The sequence below is a fragment of the Juglans regia genome, chromosome 9 (genome assembly GCF_001411555.2).
Source record: "Juglans regia cultivar Chandler chromosome 9, Walnut 2.0, whole genome shotgun sequence".
In the NCBI taxonomy this organism is placed as follows: Eukaryota; Viridiplantae; Streptophyta; class Magnoliopsida; order Fagales; family Juglandaceae; genus Juglans; species Juglans regia.
In genome coordinates this window covers 19,747,356-19,766,456 of record NC_049909.1, presented here as the reverse complement: position 1 = coordinate 19,766,456, position 19,101 = coordinate 19,747,356, and the positions used below count along the sequence as shown (strand labels likewise).

General features: G+C 34.9%; 3 protein-coding genes across 3 annotated transcripts; all 3 read right to left on the bottom strand.

Moving 5' to 3' along the window:
- Window positions 1-1,838: 1,838 nt before the first annotated feature.
- LOC108997286 (mitogen-activated protein kinase homolog MMK2-like) lies at window positions 1,839-5,461 on the bottom strand. Its single transcript, XM_018973485.2, has 6 exons — window positions 5,106-5,461; window positions 4,764-4,893; window positions 3,991-4,128; window positions 3,525-3,857; window positions 2,511-2,694; window positions 1,839-2,397 (listed from the first exon to the last, which is right to left on the bottom strand). The coding sequence occupies exons 1-6, from the start codon at window positions 5,282-5,284 to the stop codon at window positions 2,225-2,227; spliced, it is 1,137 nt and encodes a 378-aa protein (XP_018829030.1). The 5' UTR covers window positions 5,285-5,461; the 3' UTR covers window positions 1,839-2,224.
- A 2,424-nt stretch (window positions 5,462-7,885) lies between these two features.
- LOC108997311 (40S ribosomal protein S10-1-like) lies at window positions 7,886-10,523 on the bottom strand. Its single transcript, XM_035694027.1, has 5 exons — window positions 10,396-10,523; window positions 10,053-10,101; window positions 9,676-9,955; window positions 9,397-9,529; window positions 7,886-8,204 (listed from the first exon to the last, which is right to left on the bottom strand). Exons 1-5 carry the CDS (start codon window positions 10,396-10,398, stop codon window positions 8,127-8,129), a joined length of 543 nt encoding a protein of 180 aa, XP_035549920.1. The 5' UTR covers window positions 10,399-10,523; the 3' UTR covers window positions 7,886-8,126.
- Window positions 10,524-15,723: 5,200 nt separating this feature from the next.
- LOC118349454 (transcription factor MYB26-like) lies at window positions 15,724-17,936 on the bottom strand. The gene is made up of 3 exons (XM_035694009.1): window positions 17,681-17,936; window positions 17,406-17,535; window positions 15,724-16,716 (listed from the first exon to the last, which is right to left on the bottom strand). Exons 1-3 carry the CDS (start codon window positions 17,811-17,813, stop codon window positions 15,939-15,941), a joined length of 1,041 nt encoding a protein of 346 aa, XP_035549902.1. The 5' UTR covers window positions 17,814-17,936; the 3' UTR covers window positions 15,724-15,938.
- Window positions 17,937-19,101: the final 1,165 nt, after the last annotated feature.

Below are 19,101 nucleotides of genomic sequence, written 5' to 3'. Positions count from 1 at the left end.
AATTAAGTAGCCGGCAGTACTTTTTTAGCTAGTAGTTAAAACATGAGAGATTTCGACTTATGTTGAAAACATTGGAGGACTCCCACGTTAAAGAGAGAGCAATTATGGAAGAGAAATTACTTGTACTTTAGACTTTACAATCTCTAAGATTTTTAAGAAATTAATCATTTTTTTAAATAGATCAAGAGGACGGTGCTACTCCAATTTTATTTCTAGACTCTCTTGTAGCGGAGGAATACCTTATATATACAAAAGAGCAAGGGGTAACATATAAAAATCTCAAAATTAATCAGGCTCTTATAAAAAAAAAAAAAAAAACCATTGATAGAAAAAATACAATACTGAAAATATAAGGAAAACCGTGAAGAAATACTAATGTCGGAAGTTGGGAATACTTGCACAATCTAAAGCAAAAATACCAACCATATGCTTGAGAGGTTCAAAAATGGAAGAAAAACTTACAATGCTGCCCATAGCTCTATGATTTGCAAGGGTACTATCCGCTAGAGTGTTCCCTTCTCTGTAAACGCGAGTAATGCTAAAAGAAAAAAAAGTTATTAAAATGTAAAATATCATCTCAAAGATCAACATATTTCCAAGAGGATGAGAATTGTTGTTAAACCAATTCGTCACAAGGAAGAAATTTGTTTCTACAAGAAGGTTAGGAACACTCAATTGATAGCAAAAGTAAGCCCAATCTTTAAGAAATTACTCTAATTTTTACCGATATTTTGGAGGGGAAATATATGCGTACTAATATATTACATGCATGCATGGTTCGATGCCTATTCAAGTATCATGTAATATTATATATGCACAACAATCTTCAGCATGAACCCAAAAACACCTGATCTAATAATTTGTATCATTATTGGTGGATATAATGAATATCTATCTCAGATTAGATCTTGGCGAAACTTACTTCTGTTAAAGACTACATGCATGATGAATGTGTTCATGGGAAGCTAGCTGTACGTGTTTTCATTATTAATTTACTGGTGATGCTAAACATGGGAGAAATTAGGTTAAGGACGCCATTGGTGTTGCAGCTAGGTGGTTATTAAGTACAAGTTTCGCAGTTGATTGATCGGTTTTGTGGAGCCTTAGTCGATCGGCCACCGAAAAGCCTACCAATTCCAGAACAAGTGATCATGATGATAAGTAGTTGATGATCAAATGGTATATATTATAAATTAAGAAAAAATGAAATCGGCAACACCAAGATGAGATCATAGTATCAGGAATACTGCTTTTATATATCATGTTTTTTGCGCAAACGCAACAGCTGAAGCCGAAGCCGAAGCCGAAGCCGCCTCCACCCTTCCCTAGGAAGAAGATCACGGACTAACACTGGGTTGGGCAGCAAAGGACTTGAGACAACGGGCAACAAGTTCCTTACTGTATATGAAGTGGGCTAAGCTTCTTAGGTAATGATAGTTTGCACCAAAACTGACTCTGACGTAATCCTTAAACGTTAAACTGGGGAAACGACATCACGAAAACCATGAAACGGACCGTTTGGACGTCAGGGGATTATTATATGCTGCATGCAGATAACAATGAGATGCGTGACTGTTCCGGTGATAGTCAGTATTCAATAACTTAATATATGCTCATACATAATACTAAAACATTTTTAATCCAGCCTATAGGTCGCCCCCTCCGTAACTTGAACTCGTGACGTGATTTAACCATGAGGATGATAACAATGACAAACGAATCAAGCACCAAATTTTATAAAATTTTTCAAGAATAGTAGAGAATCTGAAGTTTGAAGCAACGATAGCACTTGCAACTATTGAGCAATGTAACTATGAATTATCAATTGCAAGATTTAAGCAACAGATCAGACACGAGAAACAGATCTTCGTTCTGATGTTTGGGTTTTATTCAATATGTAAACATTTATTTAGATTCAAGCAATATAACATCCATATTGTTTGTTCAAATCTTTAACCCTAACACTGATGAGAAAAATCACCACCATTTTTTGTACCAAGCTGGCTTCAACTTCGCTTTGGGATTTTTGCTGATATCTGCAGAACCCCAAATCGGTAAGAGAAGAGATGTTTCAGCACCTTGCTTGTTAGTTGACTTCAAGTATGAAGTCTAATGCAATTATATGAATTCTAGTAAATGAGACGAATTATACAATATTTTGAGGGGGACGAAGTTTTGCCTATTACACTACATATCTCCTGCATATGCAAAGCAAGCATTTCGCCTAATGGGTAGGATCTGGGTTGAATTTCACTGATTCCCTCCAGATGAGCTCTTTGATCTCTTCTTCAGTACAAGATGGTTGCTCAAAATCAAAACTGAATGGCCTAGGGCAGACAGGCTCATCATTGTTGTCGTGAAGAGATGACATGTATGGGTGACAAAGTGCCTCTTCAACTGCAAAAAGATTCAAAAGTATAGTAAGAAAAACTCAGAAAAAAGAAAAAGATGCAAAACAATAGCCAAAGTAGAGTTGTTCTGCGGTAAAATTTGAACTCTGTTTAATATACCAGTAATGCGTTTGTTAGGATCAAAGACGAGCATTTTCTCTAGCAGATCCAAAGCCCCAGGACACATACTGGGGAATCTAGCTGAAAATTGTTGCTTCCGGCATTGCGGAAGCTGTCTAACATATCTTCGAGCATTATCACTACGGAGAAATCCAAGGCTAGCATCATCAGGTGAACCTGTTAACTATAGGAGAAAAAGAAAAAGAATTCAGCACATGTATGATGTTACATCGATCTTACAAGCATCTAAATAGGATGTATTCTCCTCCATTGTCATTATAAGATTTATTTACCCGAAAAAGCATAATCCAAGAATATATTATAATCTCTTATCAAAGAATGAGGGCGAGGGTTAAACCTATTCCAGGCAGTATGCAAGATGATATGCATACACCCTTCAAAACCAGAGCAAGGTCTAATAAGATGCCAAAAATGTCATAGAAGTGGTGCTAACAGTTGGACCACACAGCCCAAACTTAAAGTAGTGAGGTTCAATATGTCAACATATAAACATGTTGACACATCAACCACCAAGATGCACTGCCTCTGCTGGTAATCACCTTGTAATAATCATACTAGCTGTGATAAGAATAAAAGAACCAAAGAATGAGCAGAGACCGATGTCCTCGGGTTCTGGTATGGAAGAATAATGGTATCATCGAGATCATTATAAAGAAATTTGTAAATCAGATATGACTAGGCACCGCCCCTTCACTAGGGTGGTTATCCCAGCCAGCAAAATCAAGTGCACTGGTGTTTATTTAGGGAGGAAGAAAGATATGGGCGGTGATGAAACCTTGATTAAGCTATGACTACAGTGAAAATCTCTCTCTCTCTCACCCGCACACACATACACAGCGAGAGAGAGAGAGAGAGAGAGAGAGAGGAATAACTCGAAGAGAAGTAAAGGGTTTAGACAACTTCTGGACGATATTGGACTTCTCTTTCTCTCCCCCTCTGGTGGAGTACTTTTTTAGCTGATATTAACTCACTTGGAAGACCGAAAAACTATACCTCTGTAATAAGCCTCAACTGATGAACATAGTCTTTCCCTGGGAACAAAGGTTCTCTAGTCACAATTTCACCGAGTATGCAACCAACTGACCATACATCAATGGCAGCAGTGTACTCTGAACAATTAAGAAGCAATTCTGGTGCTCGGTACCAACGAGTGACAACATACTCAGTCATAAAGTCTGTCTCAGAAGTTGTCCTTGCCAATCCAAAGTCTCCAATTTTAAGGTCACCATTACCATTGAGAAGCAGATTACTGGGCTTAAGATCACGATGCAGAACATTTGCTGAGTGTACATATTTCAGTCCTCGTAACAGTTGATACAAGAAGTACTGCATAATTTTCATGATGTATCAATTTGATGAACATTTTTTCAAAGCAAAGCAAGGTACCGAAATCAAGAAGTTGAACTGTACAATTAAAATGGCAAGGTATAAATTCCCAACTATATTGTTGATGCCAAACCTGACAATGATTATCTGTAAGTGGTTGGTCAGATTGAATTACGTGTTGAAGATCAGTATCCATTAGTTCATATACAATGTACACATCATTGAATGCATCCTTTTTTGGTGGTCGTATGATGTCCTTGATGGAAATAACCTGGTAAAGGAAAAAAATGAAGAATAATTCCCCGTACACTGAAGTAAAATAGTGATTATGCAGAGCCATTTCCAACCAAGCATATCAAGGTAAACTGATACAAGAGCATTGAAAATCCGGTTGTCCAGAAACATAGCAATCTAGCATTATTTACTATCAGGACATTCTCAACCCTGCAAGATTTTGTAGAGGCTAAATATAGGTCAAATACTAATGGCATAGACCTTCACTAGACATCGTATCGGATTGCTAGTCGAATAGAACCCAGGTTTTTCCAAGAGCAGGAGCAGTACCGGTTTGTAAGTTTGTATCATTTAAAGAGTAAAATACCAAGAGCCAGTGGCCTTTGAGATCCAGGGCTTCAAATCCCCCTTCCCCTCGCCTAGAAAAAAATTTGGCATAGATGCATTTATTTAAGTCATTTCCATACATGGGCATCTTTCCCATTTTAAGCTTCAACCCCAGCACTCCCCAAATCCACCCAAATAAAAGTCAAATCAAAATAAAGATATTATGTATTAAGGTATTACATCTAAGTACAAAATTCCAAGGGAATTGAAAGAATAAATATCACTTACAAATGAAACAAGAAGCCTAAAAGGTTAAAATTTTAGGAGTTAGGAAACCATACTAACATTTTCATGGTCCATGTGGGAAAGAAGCTTGATTTCTCTCAATGTCCTCTTCGCATCTATTATATTGTCAAATGCATTGCCAATCTTCTTTATGGCGACCTCCTCATGTGTATCTGAATTCACAGCAGCACTGGACAGAAAGAAATCGTGTTATCAGCCACTCCTTTGATCAAACACTAAACTTTCCAAGTAAATGAAAAAAGAAATGTTCTTTTGAAGCTTCTAACGGACATCAAATTACATTACATCAATCAACCTTGACCCGCATCGACCACAAATAGAAAATTAAAACATCAGCCCAGAAGATAAAAACTTGAATCAAAGTTCAATACAAAATCTTACCAGACAATACCACAAGCACCTCTACCGATTGGGCGAATGGGAGGTACGTACTTTGCGGAGACCTCGAACAAGTTCCCGCACACGTTGTATTGCACATAACGACCATTATGCGTGAGCACTCTTTTGATTGTACCGCCCGTTGAAGAGGAAGCTCCAGAGCTCGACTCCTTGTTAGCCATGCCGATGTTCAAAGCTCAGCACCCACAAATGAATTAGCTTCTCTATATTTCCTTTATTTAATTAATTCTGCAAAAACAGATCCCAAAAGTGGGGACTTGGTGGCCAAAATTTGGCTAAGCGTGAAGGCAATGCATAAATGCAAAGCTCATCTTTACCGAAGCTTTTCATCTGAAAATGGTTTGAAAATCCGTGATTCCGTGAATTGAAAAAGACATTTTTAAATAAACATGTCGTTCTCATAGATATAAAATAATGTACAGAATGCAGATGCATGCATGATGCATCCACTGGCAGTATAGAGACGCTACGGCTATTCTTATCCGCGTTTCCTTTGACAAAGCATACTACGTTTTGGGATCAATGAATTTAAGTAATGTATATTAATCTGCTCAATTTTCTCTGGTTTTCTGCAAACTCTTTTTCTTGTCACCTATGGCAAGGGCTTGAGTTCATCAACTGCAGTTTTTTTTTTTTAATTATTTTTTTATAACAAAGGATCAATCCATATTGATCAGATTTTTATAGTCAAGTTTTCATGCAAATAAATTTTATTTTTAAATCGCTTATTAACAACACACGCATACTACTAATGCCAAAAGTAGTCTCATCAATTAGCATAGAAAAATGTTTGTATTTTAATATATATATATATATATTTTAATAATTGTAATGGATCTCAAAATAAGTGATAGGCTTCACTCAATTTGTAAGTAATAGAAGTACAATACTTAATATATTTTAAGTTCAAGTCATCATAAACCCAGCAAGATAAAACCATTTGTTGAGCATGTACTAGGTCTAACATGGTTTGCTTTTAAAAATAGACATTTCTAAATAAATAAAACCATCTCAATTAGGAGAAGAAGAATAAGAATCATGCTGTCTATGTTCTTCAAGTTCACATTTCCTTTTGACCATATCATATGGGTTATATATATATATATAAATATAAATATATATAACTTTTACATAGTCCTCATGAACCTTAATTTGGAATATTATTATAAGCAGTGTCTCTCAGACTTTGTCATATAAACGTTGGCCATAACTTGATCAATGATATTTTAAATTTTTAACCCCCAACCAAGTATGACATATTCTCCACTTCAAGGACACTATTTCCATATTTTTATTCTCTTTCATTCTTTGATATCTTCTAGTTTTTATTGGAACTTTGGGGCTGTGTCCTGAAGTAGGAGAGAGCAAGAGCAACTCTTTTTTTTTTTTTTTTTCATTAGGGTAGGCTCTCAAGCTAATACAATTTTGTAATTTCTAGACCGTTTATAATCACAGATTCACAGATACAAAGAGAGTTTTCAGAACATCACATCACTATACAGTGCTCTAGAAGGAAACGAGATTTATCCAATCCATGGCCGACCCTTTTTCTGGAGATGGCGGTTGCAGTCACGGGACTTTTGGGTAACTTTCTCTCACGTGTTCTTAGAGAGAGAAGCCTTTCGGTACCCGCCACCAGACTTCATAACCTTTTTTATGATATAAGTGTCTACACCCGAAATTTTAAGAGGTGCATGAGATTTTCTCAAGGCCTGCCATCAGAATCAGATTCAGAGACAATAAGTTGAGAAGGGCAATATATTACCTAAGGCGACGACGTATTTGGTAAGACGATAGATGTTTTTCGCGAAAACAACGTGTATATATATAGAATAAATATAGATAGAAATCACTATTAAGAATATCTATTTTACACACATGATGTGATATCATCTAGACCACACATCACTCCAAGTGAGTGTTGGAAACAATCAACTAGAAGCAGCCACGCAATGAGTGCAAAGTGTACATTGCTATAATGGCTTCTCTCTAGCATTAATCATATATATATATAATATCAATAAATCTTCACAACCTCCTCACACTCTTCAATCTACATTTTTTTTACTTTTTATTATTTTTTTTCTTTTATCAGATATTTATTATATAAATAATGAATAGAAAATTTCAAAATAATTTTAAAAAAATAAACTAAAAATTTAACAAAACATATTAAAAATTTTAAAAATTTTAAAAAAATATAAAATGTAAAGTGTGGTAGAGATTATGTAACAAAACTCATAATATAAACATACATACGTATATATATTGTAGATGTTCTTCGACTTTGAAGCAAGCACAATCTCGAAATAGAATTTTTCTTAATAATTATGTAACGAATAATTATGAAAAATCTCATGTTTTGAATGTGGATTTATTTGAGACAAAACTTCTCAACAGGTTAAATATTAAAAGAATAAATCTATTCATCATCTATTTTTTCATCATTCTATGATATGAAATTAGATAAGTTAATATATTTCTTGTGAATTTATCATCTAATAACATATCATGAAATGATGAGAAAATAATGAGAATTGAAATAATAAGTAACATTTATGTAGCTAGCTCCATCTAGAAATTGGTTCACGATTTATTTTAAAACCTTTTGGCCCTTTTCCTCCAAATCAATCCTTCTATCATCCTCCCCTCACTAAATCATTAGAAATGTATTTTGAGTGGCTAACATCAAGATTTTTTTTTTTTTTTCCAATGGCTAACATCAAGACTTATTTGACAAATCTTGAGGCAAGCCCAAGGCATTAAGAAAAGTACACATTTGAAGTATATATAGATAATGCTTGAGAAAAAAATAGTTATTAAAAGACAATTAAATCAAGCTGCAAAACTAAATCATTACTATTTCGGATCCAACAAAACTCGAATTCTCAAACAGAGCAACAAAAGCAAGAGCTTCTATGGAACTTCCCATACGCAGCAATTCATAACCGTCAAGCTTAAAACCTGAACTGTCCAAACCATGCATTGCAGGAATTATCACTCTCAAACAGCATTTGAGCTAGCTGCGCCCCCACCAAAACCACCAGATCCACGACCAAAGCCAGGCCTTCCACCAGGACCCTGCAAGTTTGGAGCAACAAAGTTGGTCAATAGCACATATGGAAAAAAAAGGTTCACGTCACAGATACCACAGTTGATTCACACACACTACAGCTTATAAATTAAAATCATTGCCCTAGTAATCTTGGTATTTCCATAAATACCAAGCTTATATGGAAAAAAAAGTTCACATCACATATACTACAGTTTACAAATTAAAATTACTGCCCTAATAATCTCGGTACTTCCATATATACATTAGACAATAAGGTCATAACAACCAGCTAATCCAGGCAACTTGTTCAAACAACTAGATCCCCGACACAATCCATGCTATAGATAAAGAGGTCAAATGACACATTAAGGGGCAAGAAGGGATGTGTTGGGGATGTGGGATCTCAAAGTGACATACAGCATACTTATCTTTTAACTCAAGCTTTGTAAATTTACAAAGAATCAAGTTCCGAGAATAAGGCCTCGTTTAGCTACACAAATCATCTCAACTCATTTCATCTTCTCTCATCTCATTTAATCATTACAACTTTCTCAAACTCCTACACAAAATACAATAAATCAATCAATTTTTTCAAATCCCAAAATAAACATATATTAAAAAATTATATTCTTAAAATACTTTGTTCAAATTTTATCTCATCTCATCTTTATAACCAAACAAGGCCTACGTTTCTAGGCTTTCATGGTTCTTTAAACCTCAAATTGACTTGCCCATCTAATGGACCAAATCTGCCCCCCCCCCCCCCCCTTCCCCCTTCTCCTAGTGGAGAGAAACAGCAGCAAAAACTTGTCTAAACTCTGAACCACCACAGATGCCAAAACCAACTCCATTGACCTAAAAAAACATATAGAATCCCTCACTCAGCAGACTCATCAACCTCATCCAAACTATGCTATTCCAAGGCACCTTAAAAGAAAGAGTAATACTATATACAATCGTGGAGTATGCAAGCGTCGTGCAGTTGCTTTAAAAAAGAGTGGAGTCTACTATTAAAAAATTAATTTTTTTCACGTGGATCCCGTATTTATTAACTTTTTCCAAAGTGATTACGCGGCGCTTGCACACTCATGACTGTAACTATCATTATTCTTTCATGTTTCCACCCAAGGTATAAGCAAAACTCAAACATAAATGGTGACATACACGATATTCTAACAGATAATAAGAATACATTGAAGAAAGGAACAGTAAAATTACCCCAAAACTGGGCCTATAGTCAGCTGGTGCTCCACTCTTTTCACCAAAGTCACCACCAGGACCACGGGGACCTCCACGGTACCCATCTCGGTCACCACCAAATCTCCTTTCTCCCTCAAAACGAGGAGGACCACTAATTCAGAATCAGCAACAGGAAAACACAAACAGTATTTTGGTTAATTACACAATCCCATACAAAAGATTAATAACAAGCCCATATCAAACTACAATGAATAAGAAAATGCCAGTAACTATTCAACCACGAGAAGAGGAACTTACCGGGGACGGTCGCCAGGTGGGCCGCCAAAGGGCCTACCAGCGGGCCTGGCCTGTTTCTTCAAAGTTGCAGGGACAATTTCGGAAGGAAGATTAAGGTAAGTCCTGAGGAACTCAATGCCATCGTTGGTGAGGTACCAGTAGTAGTGCATCCAAGCGAAGGTCTCACGCACGTACTCCTTGGATTTGAAGCTCTGCATCAGCTTTATCACCTGAAGGTTCGGCACATCGATCTCCGGGTGCTTTGCGAGATTATAGTCCTTCTTAGCAAAGCAAACTCCCTCTGTCGAAAAATATTACCAGAAAATTTGTAAATTAAATAAAAAAATGCATGCAAGAGTGTGTCGGTAAGTATTTATAGGTGGAACGGAGAGAGATACCTTGGAAGAGGTACTTGGAGATTTCACGTCGGTTCTTCTCTGGAATGATCTGGATAGGCAATGATTGCAAGGAAAAAAATTAAAGGAAATTAAAGGAAAAAAACTCCAAGGTTCTCTCTCTCCCTCCCTCCCGCCCTCTCGATACAAATATAAATTATCCACTGAATAGATCCCGAGATATGTAAAGCCCTAAGTTAAATTGAACTTATCCAACCAATAAAGGAGTATCACTATGATTTTCTCTTCTTTTCCTATCATTTCTCAGCAAACACACATAGCAGAACACATAGAAAATTAGCTCTTTCGGAGTGAGAGTGAGAGTGAGAGTGAGAGTGAGACGTACCATGTTTGCGAAGAGGCCGAGGAAGCGACTGCTAGTGGAGGAGGAGGAGGAGGAGGAGGCGGCAACAAATGAACCCTACGAGAGGTCTCACGCACTCTTCAATCGCTTGCAAGAATAAACCCTAAATTTGTGTAGGCGTTGGTTTTATAGCGCCCATTGCAACAGAGCTTGGGCTTCATTATGGACATCATAGTCATCGCAGGCCACTCTTGTGACCCAAAATGCAAAGATAATTTAATCATAGTATAATAGGCCTACAATGGACCAAAACCGCAGTTATATAGGCCCAAATATTAAAATTTATTTACACACGACTTTCTACTATTTTTATCTTAGATTTTTTTTAAGAAACTTTTATTCACTGTAATAAATTTTAATAAAAATTAACAGGTAATTAGGCTGATTTGATTATAAAAAATCAAACTATTTCATCTTGTCTAATCTCATATAATCATTACAATTTTTCTAAACTCTCACACAAAATATAATAAACAATTTAATTTTTTCAAATCTCATAACAAAAATAATATGAAAAAATTAAATTATAACAATATTTTATTCAACTTTCAACAAAATATCTCATCTTATCTTATCTGAATTGCGTAACCAAATGAATGAGGGGGTGGGTTAAGTAATACACAATCTATCCCTTTTTTTTCCCATTATTTTGTCATAACAAATTCTATTATATATTTCCATTTTCACTAGCCTCCACTAATATATATATATATATATACACTTTTGTCCATGTCACTTTCAGTTGTATCCAAATGACTAGCCAGGCCATTTTATGTCATGAACCATTATTGCAGAAAACCTCCTTACTCATATTTGATTTGGCTATTGTACCTATAGCAAGGAAAGTTATCACAACACGTGCACATGAAGAATACAGAGATGGGGCCCAAAAAGATCATGAACATTATTAACAGTTTTATTTTCTTTTTACATATTTTTGGGGCATGAAAAAATATTTATTACCTCAGTGAAGCTTGCAATGTTTAAAGTTAATTTACTTGGCCAGGGTGACTCACGTCAGTTTTGTAGTGCAAGTTTTTGGGTATATCATGACCAACACGCTTTTTTAATTGCATTCAGATAATTTTGTACCATATTGCTTAAACCATGGGAAAAGTTAATTAATTTAGTGCATAACAGAGACTTTCCCTCTCTTTCCAATAGACAGTTTTGAGAATTTATATTAGAGTAGTAATGCTCTATATTGTGTTAGAGTGTGTAAGCTCAATGTATTCATTTTGAAAAAAATATATGGTTTATCATTAAAAAAAATAATTTTTCATATATATTGGTCCTAGATTTACCCACGTTTTTTAAAATGAGTGTGCGGTAATATTTGCACACCCTAATATTATAAATATAATTTCTATTTATATTACTCAAGTTAGAATTCACAAAAAAATAAATTAATAATAACCAATTAACTATAAAAAAAAAAAAAAGAAGAAGAAGAAGAAGAAGAAGATCAAGAAGAAGAAGAAGTAGAGTTTAGTTAGAATTCAAGCTGCTTTGATGCAATTTTAAATAACTAATTATAGCTAGCTAGCCCAAAAGCTTAAATTAATATATATATGTTAGTAGCTAGCAAACTAGGCGAGTTAATTAATATATACTACTTCTTCGTTTGGAAACATGATTTATTAACGTTGACATGCAAGGATGATAGCCTTCATTGAAAGATTAATTAAATGATTATTACGAATTAATCCTGTTGATCAATTAGGTGGGAACATCTCCACTCATTGATTAAGATGTGATTATATATGGCAGTACTAGTGGCTAGCTGGTTCAGATATATATATTGATACCTAACTTGTTCAATATCTAAATCAGTCACTCGCCTAGCTGCTGGATTTTATACATACCATGGGTACATGATCAATAAAGAGACCTACTACATATATAAAGAGTGTAAGAGGTTTTTTTTTTCCTTTTTAGTGGGCATGTAAGGAATAACTAAGAGAATAAGAAAAGAAAGCTCAACCCAGAATAAATAGGCCCATCAGCTAGTAGATTCCCCTGAACGCAACCCCTATATGGGAGCAGATTGTAGGGGGAAGAGACTCGCCGTCCTGGAGATCCATCGAATGTCATCCAGCCCTTTACTACCTACCCATATGAACGAGCGGGAAGTAAGGGGGACCTCGATCCTCTGACAAGTTGACATTAACAGACCACCAAAAACACCAGCAGAATAAGATATATTATGAAATCACGCCGCATTAAAAGACTCTGACAAAAGGAACAGTAAAAAGGACATGAGCTCCACGGGAGTAGACACGATCTATCCCCTAGACTCCCGGTATAAATAATAATTTTCAGGTACGAAAAAGCTCTCTAGACTCACTCATTATTTACAAACTTTCAAAAATACTCTATTGACTTTAGCATCGGATCAGACTCCCAAGCCCAAAAGCCAACCTCTCCCAACTTCTTTATTCTTTGTTTTCACAGGCCCAACTTTAAAGATCCGAGTTGCTGGAACATAACCCAAAGACGTACGAAACATGACGTTAACAAAGAGATTATATAAAAATAAATTTATAAATTGACGTGATTTCTTGAGATTCGTTAGAACTATTTTATAATAAAAATAAATTTATAATACGACGTATCACATCAAAGATACATTAATTAAATACAAACTTTTTGTGCCTAAAATATTTCTTTAAATAAAAGATTTGTTGAAGTATTGATGGGACAAAACATATAGGTATGGTAATTAAGTACAAACTAGAGATCGAAGAAAAAGAATATATAAATGCATGAAGAAAAGCTACCTGATCAGAGCAAATTAGAATTAGAGCACTCGACCGTTACAAACTCAAAAAATAAAGGGCTAGCTGCTTCATCTTATTCTTTTCCAAACGCCTCACCTTCTTCCTAATTTTCTCATTGTAAAAAGACCAATATTATGGGAGTTGATCAGAGCTTAATTACCTATAATTTACAGTGAAATCTCTCTCTCAAATCCCGTGGACATGATAAAACATTATGTAACTGCGTTAAATCTTTTAGTCGTATATATTTTGTGCAAGTTCTTCAGTTTATTAAATCATGCATATATATTGCATGCGCGCTTACCATATCATTCCTCATCATTAGTGCCGCCTATGGGTCATCCAATTACCAACTACATGCTGGCCATCGAATCCAAAAACATCGTAATTGACGAACAACTACGTACGTACGTATAAGCAAGCTGGTTTTTGTTTTACATTTATGCAACGTACATTCCTAAATAATGCTGGAGCCACGGTCTTAGGTAGGTAGATATATTAGGCTATGTTTGGTTAGTGAGGTGATTTGAGATCACATTAGACTACCTCATTACTATTTATAAATTATTTATTATTATTTTATTACTATTCATTAAGTTTTCACTTATATTCCTAGTTCATCTGAGATTATCTCATGAACATCCAAACGTACATGGTCGGAAAGGTAGTACTGTTTTTCTTTTAAGAACTAATTCGCAAGCATTAATAATGATAATTTTGAAGCTATATATAATATTATATTGTCAATTTTTATATATACGTACATTAAGCCCTGGTTTAGATAGCAAAGTCATTTCTCTCATCTTATCTCAATATCTAAAAGTCACAAATACAAGCACTTTTTAATTTAAAATTTTCAGCATTTTCATCTAATTATTACTTAATTATTATAAATTTCCTAAACTTTCAAACAAAATACAAAAAATAATTCAATTTTTTCAAATCTCAAACCAAAAATAATATTAAAAAGTTATATTCTAATAATATTTAATTTTATAATATTTTCATTCAACATTTTATCTTTCATTTTCCAAAATCTCATAAAATATATTGACTCAAACCATTTGACTACTATTTATAAACTATTTCATTACTATTCACAGATTATTAATTTCATTTTATCTCACTATCCAAACCAGACTTAAATGCCTTGTTAATATTTTCCTTGCCTCCCCCGTATTTAAAATATTTCTTTCAATTAAAGCACCATATAATTTTAACAATCAATCTTTTTATAATATTAAAATTGCCATCGCTGTTCATGTAGTACTAGTACTACTGTTACAGAAAGTGGTAGCCGTGAGCAATGAGACGACATGCTGCTTAATTATTATTGGTTATTCTTCAAGAAAGTTTATAAGAAAGCTCCAAGAAAACACAGAAATATTCCTTGATCCCACACAATAGCTTCTTATACCTTTTCCCTGCGTAGTTTTTGGTTTTGGTGTTTGTTTTTTTTCCCTTCGGAAGCATCTATGAAATTAAATATGTTAGAGACTACTAAAGTATCTCGAAATTCCAAAAACATATATATATATATATATATATTTGAATTGGAATTATATACTAGGATACGATTTTAACGTAGAAACCTTAGACCTATATCTCTCTATATATATAAAGAGCTTATAAAACGGAATTTTCTTGTTTTAACAGAAATTTCTTATTTTAACGGAATATGCTGGTTTTCATTAACTTTCCATCCGTTTGTAATAATTACAGAACACAGGGATACAATTGTATTTTTATTTACATTCTATTTATGGCTACTTTTATGATTTCTGTTGGTTTCTATTCCACTATTAATATATTTAAATATACTAATAAAGCATATTTATTATAATAATAATCATGGATTCAATTTTCAATTTAAAAATACGTTATAATAGGAAAACAGATTTATGTAGATTTGTCTTTTTGTATTCATTATAATAGGAAAGCATTATAATAATTTACAAATAGCCTATCTTTCAATAACTTTTAAGATATATATTAGTAATAAAATAATAAGATATATGTACTTTATTTTTATTTTAATAAAATATATTAGTGCTTTGAACTGCGCATACGTGCCTCAGGCACGTAACATCTTACTAGTATATATATATATATATATATATATATATATATATATAAGTTTGTACCAAGTATACATACGCACGACAGTACCCGATCCTCATGGCCATGGGATAACTGATCAAACAGTAGCCTTTAATCCAAAAACGCCGTTAAATTTGGAATTTTTTGTTGCGCCCAAACAAATTAAAATGCATATATATCTAGAAAATATATTTAGCTGCATGCCTTTTTATTTTTTTTCTTGCCACTGATTTTATGTTGGAGATCAGTGAAGGAAACAAGGTGAATCAATCAACATTTAACACAATGTTAGAAGGGCAAATTAAGGAAGAGGCAAAACAATGTCAATGATTGATTGGGCGGGCGCCGGGCAGGCACCATGACAAAGCCAAGGAACAAAGGGAATCTCGTCATCATTATCAAACATTGGAGCTTGTTGCATGCATTGCCTTTCTTATTTTCCTTTTCCATTTCCGAACACCAAATAAACATTAATGGCAGCCATGCCATGCATTCTTATGCTGCCTTTACTCACAATATTACTTTTCACAATCTCACCAACAGAAGCAAAAGCCTGAATCATTTGAAACTTGAAAGCTCTTCCTAAAGAGGGACATAAGAGAAAATGGTGGGGTTGGGGAAATGTTCACAATCACGATCACTATCTCATAGAGACGAAGGAAAAGCAGGCATTGCATCAGCAGCTCCGACATTTGAAGAAGCTGGTGCAATTTCTTCCCCACCGAGTGGACCTTCAACAGTATCCCAAAAAATAAAGTTTGAACATTGTTGCTGGGCTTCCACCCATTCGTTTAACTCCTGCCTCTGCAAGCACTCCAACCCTAAATCTCCTTCCTCATCTATGCTACAGGATTGTACTTCCAGGCCTGGCGGCACAATGTTTTCCATGTTCTCCATCAAAGGACGCGGCGCCGCCGGCAAGTAAATATTTGTATCCATGCCGGACGTTGTAAAAGCCGTCGGAGGAGGAGGGGGATCAAAATTAGCTTGATGAGCTAATTGAACTTGATGATGATGATGATGGCTATTCACACTCCATATTTCAGGGTTGAAACCCATATAATTCGCATCATGAAAATACTGATCCGAACGTACGCTATTTTCTGGTGTTCCAATATCAAGTGAATTAGTAGTCATATTGTCGAACTGCATGAATAAGGGACATGATGAAGAAGAAGAAAATAAGGTTTCATGAACGGGCGGCCTTGGCCCCAAATCTGGATTTACAAAATCTAGTAATTGGTTCGAATTGTAACCCATTTGGGAATGCTCGGAGGTATTGGTTGTTGTAGTACCACTACTCGTGGTACTGGTTGGAGATGTACTTGAAGGCTTTCGTATCTTTTTCTTTATCCATGAATTCCAGTAGTTCTTTATCTCATTGTCTGTTCTTCCAGGCAAGTGGCTTGCTATATGAGCCCATCTGCATATGCAATTCCACCGCACGCAAATCTCAGAATACGAGAATTAATAACAAAATTCTAAAAATAAGAACATTAGTTAAAACAATAACTCTCGAGCCGAAACAGGAGATAAACAATTGAGGGAATAATGACAAGAACAAGATGTACTGTTTTTTGAAGATAAGAAACATGTTGAGAGAAAGATAATAAAAGAAACCTATAGCTATTTAATTAATAATTTGAAGGTGGAGACGTGTGAGAAATTAGAATAATACTGTGCATAAACACGTAATTTTGACTGAAAACTACTATTTCAACCGCTGAAATTGCCGTCTTAACGACTCCCCAAAATGTAGGTGATAGCTGCTATAGGAACTACTTTTAAACAGTGAGATTGCTTCAGGATATTATTTAAATACTTACTCTGAAAACTTATGCTAAGACTTCATGTTCAAGTCTGTTTTTAATATAAAATTATATTCGAGTTCCACTTTCAGTTAAGTTGTATATATCCATAATACCTCCTCCACGCCATTGAAAAATTAACACAACAAAACAAAGCCAAAGCCAAAGCCCACGAGGAAAACATTTAGGTTTCTCGCACTCACGAACGCATGATAACCAGTTTCAATGCAAAACTATGAAATGGAGAAAATAATTATAAAGTAAAAAGAAATTTGAGAAATGTATGATATAGAGCCAGTTAAACCTGTTTCCTACAACTCCATGAAGGCTGATGATTAACTTCTCCTCCTCTGGAGTGAATCGCCCTCTTCTGATATCGGGCCTCAAATAATTAATCCATCTCAATCGGCAGCTCTTACCGCACCTTTGGAGCCCTGAAAATTAATGTTATATTACATATATAAGAACTTCAATTATTATAAGGTAGCAGTTGGCTTTGCGTGTCTCTCTGCTGTGAGACTGTGTTTAAGCGTGAGACATGAGAGAGAGAGAAGAGAGAATAGAGATGATGATGATGACCTGCTTTCTCGGGGACTTCACTCCAACAGCCATAGCCATGGGAGGTTATGTATCTGATGAGCTTTTCGTCTTCCTCAGGGGACCAAAGTCCTCTCTTAACCTTCTGTTGGTTACAGCAAGAATGGTGACCCATTATCAGAGACTGCTGCAAATATAGATTGCTGCTTCTTGTTGAGAATTCCTAGTAATTTTGAAATTTTCTGTGCTGTTTGCGTGCAAGCTGGCCGATCGACACAGTTGAAATGGCTGTGCGCAAGAGGAGTTGGGGCTCTCTCTCTCTCTCTCCCACTTTAAAAGTAGGAGGAAGTACAACCCAGCCGACATTTACAACCGGATGGGGTCCGTATCAGGGACCCGAGCACCATCTAACCCTAAAGCGATATTCCATCAACTTTATTCCAACGTCACCGTTTTCTACGTACATTTGTAGTATTACGTAACCAACTCACGTAGTTCTCACTGTGCCCGTGGTTTTCTCACACCCCTCATCTCTCTCTCTCTCGATCGATCGATCGCTTGCTTCCTTTTCTGTCTCTCTTTCTGCAACCAGTTACAATCATATAATATATAACACCTCCAGTACTGAACTTTTGACACGTTATAGTAGTGTACATATGTGTTTTTTTTTTTTTTTTTATAAGGGGTGTACATATTTGTTTGAGATCAATGCAGTGCATTTTTCTCATCTCTTTTTTTTTCACCAAAACTGAGGAAACTTTTGTTAGGCCGGGCAACGACTGTGAATTAAATGGCATTTAAATGATTAAGAGTTTTCAGAGTTATGATATTGATCATGAATCCAATCCTATACGGTTGCCCGCATGAATACTAGGTATTCAATTATATTTAAAAAAAAAAAAAAAAGAGTCATGATGTGCATTATATATAGTGACTGCATGCAGTTTAATTAATTATAAACGCAAAAGGAATAAATAATCATCTTTAAATTTGTCCAAGACTCCAAGAAACTAGAAATTCTTTGCAACCATGTGGTTTGCCGATTTATCTTTGCTAATTAGCGTTATAGTTGCTACATCATTCCACTTTTCAGTGTACATGTATTAAGAGAAGTATTTTAACTATAAAAAGATTTCATAAAAGTAAATTCACAAATTGACGCGATTTGATGTGGTACGTTAGATTGTAAATCTACTTTTATTATAAAATAGATATCATATACATGAAGTCATGTCAGTTTGTGTGTTAGTTTTTATAAAATTCTAACTTTATGCATGTAGTACTTTAATTCTCTATATTATATATATATATATATATTTTTGGGCAAACTCGTATATATATATATATATTTATATATATAGCTAGCTAGTACTGTACATATATATATGGCTGAAATTTCTGTAAATTAACCTGCTGTAGATCCTCGGGATCATGATTGGCTAGAGTTATGTTGTGATCGACTA

Excerpts from the sequence above, each read along its gene's own strand:
- LOC108997286 (XM_018973485.2), bottom strand. The coding sequence starts at position 5,284 with ATGGCTAACAAGGAGTCGAGCTCTGGAGCTTCCTCTTCAACGGGCGGT. Across the intron at positions 4,894-5,105 it reads GGTGCTTGTGGTATTGTCTG|TGCTGCTGTGAATTCAGATA; the intron begins GTAAGATTTTGT and ends CTTTCTGTCCAG. Across the intron at positions 2,398-2,510 it reads TCCTAACAAACGCATTACTG|TTGAAGAGGCACTTTGTCAC; the intron begins GTATATTAAACA and ends ATCTTTTTGCAG.
- LOC108997311 (XM_035694027.1), bottom strand. Across the intron at positions 9,530-9,675 it reads CCACCTGGCGACCGTCCCCG|TGGTCCTCCTCGTTTTGAGG; the intron begins GTAAGTTCCTCT and ends ATTCTGAATTAG. Across the intron at positions 8,205-9,396 it reads ACTATAGGCCCAGTTTTGGG|GGTCCTGGTGGAAGGCCTGG; the intron begins GTAATTTTACTG and ends CCAAACTTGCAG.
- LOC118349454 (XM_035694009.1), bottom strand. The coding sequence starts at position 17,813 with ATGGGTCACCATTCTTGCTGTAACCAACAGAAGGTTAAGAGAGGACTT. Across the intron at positions 17,536-17,680 it reads TGAAGTCCCCGAGAAAGCAG|GGCTCCAAAGGTGCGGTAAG; the intron begins GTCATCATCATC and ends ATTAATTTTCAG. Across the intron at positions 16,717-17,405 it reads CATGGAGTTGTAGGAAACAG|ATGGGCTCATATAGCAAGCC; the intron begins GTTTAACTGGCT and ends TTGCATATGCAG.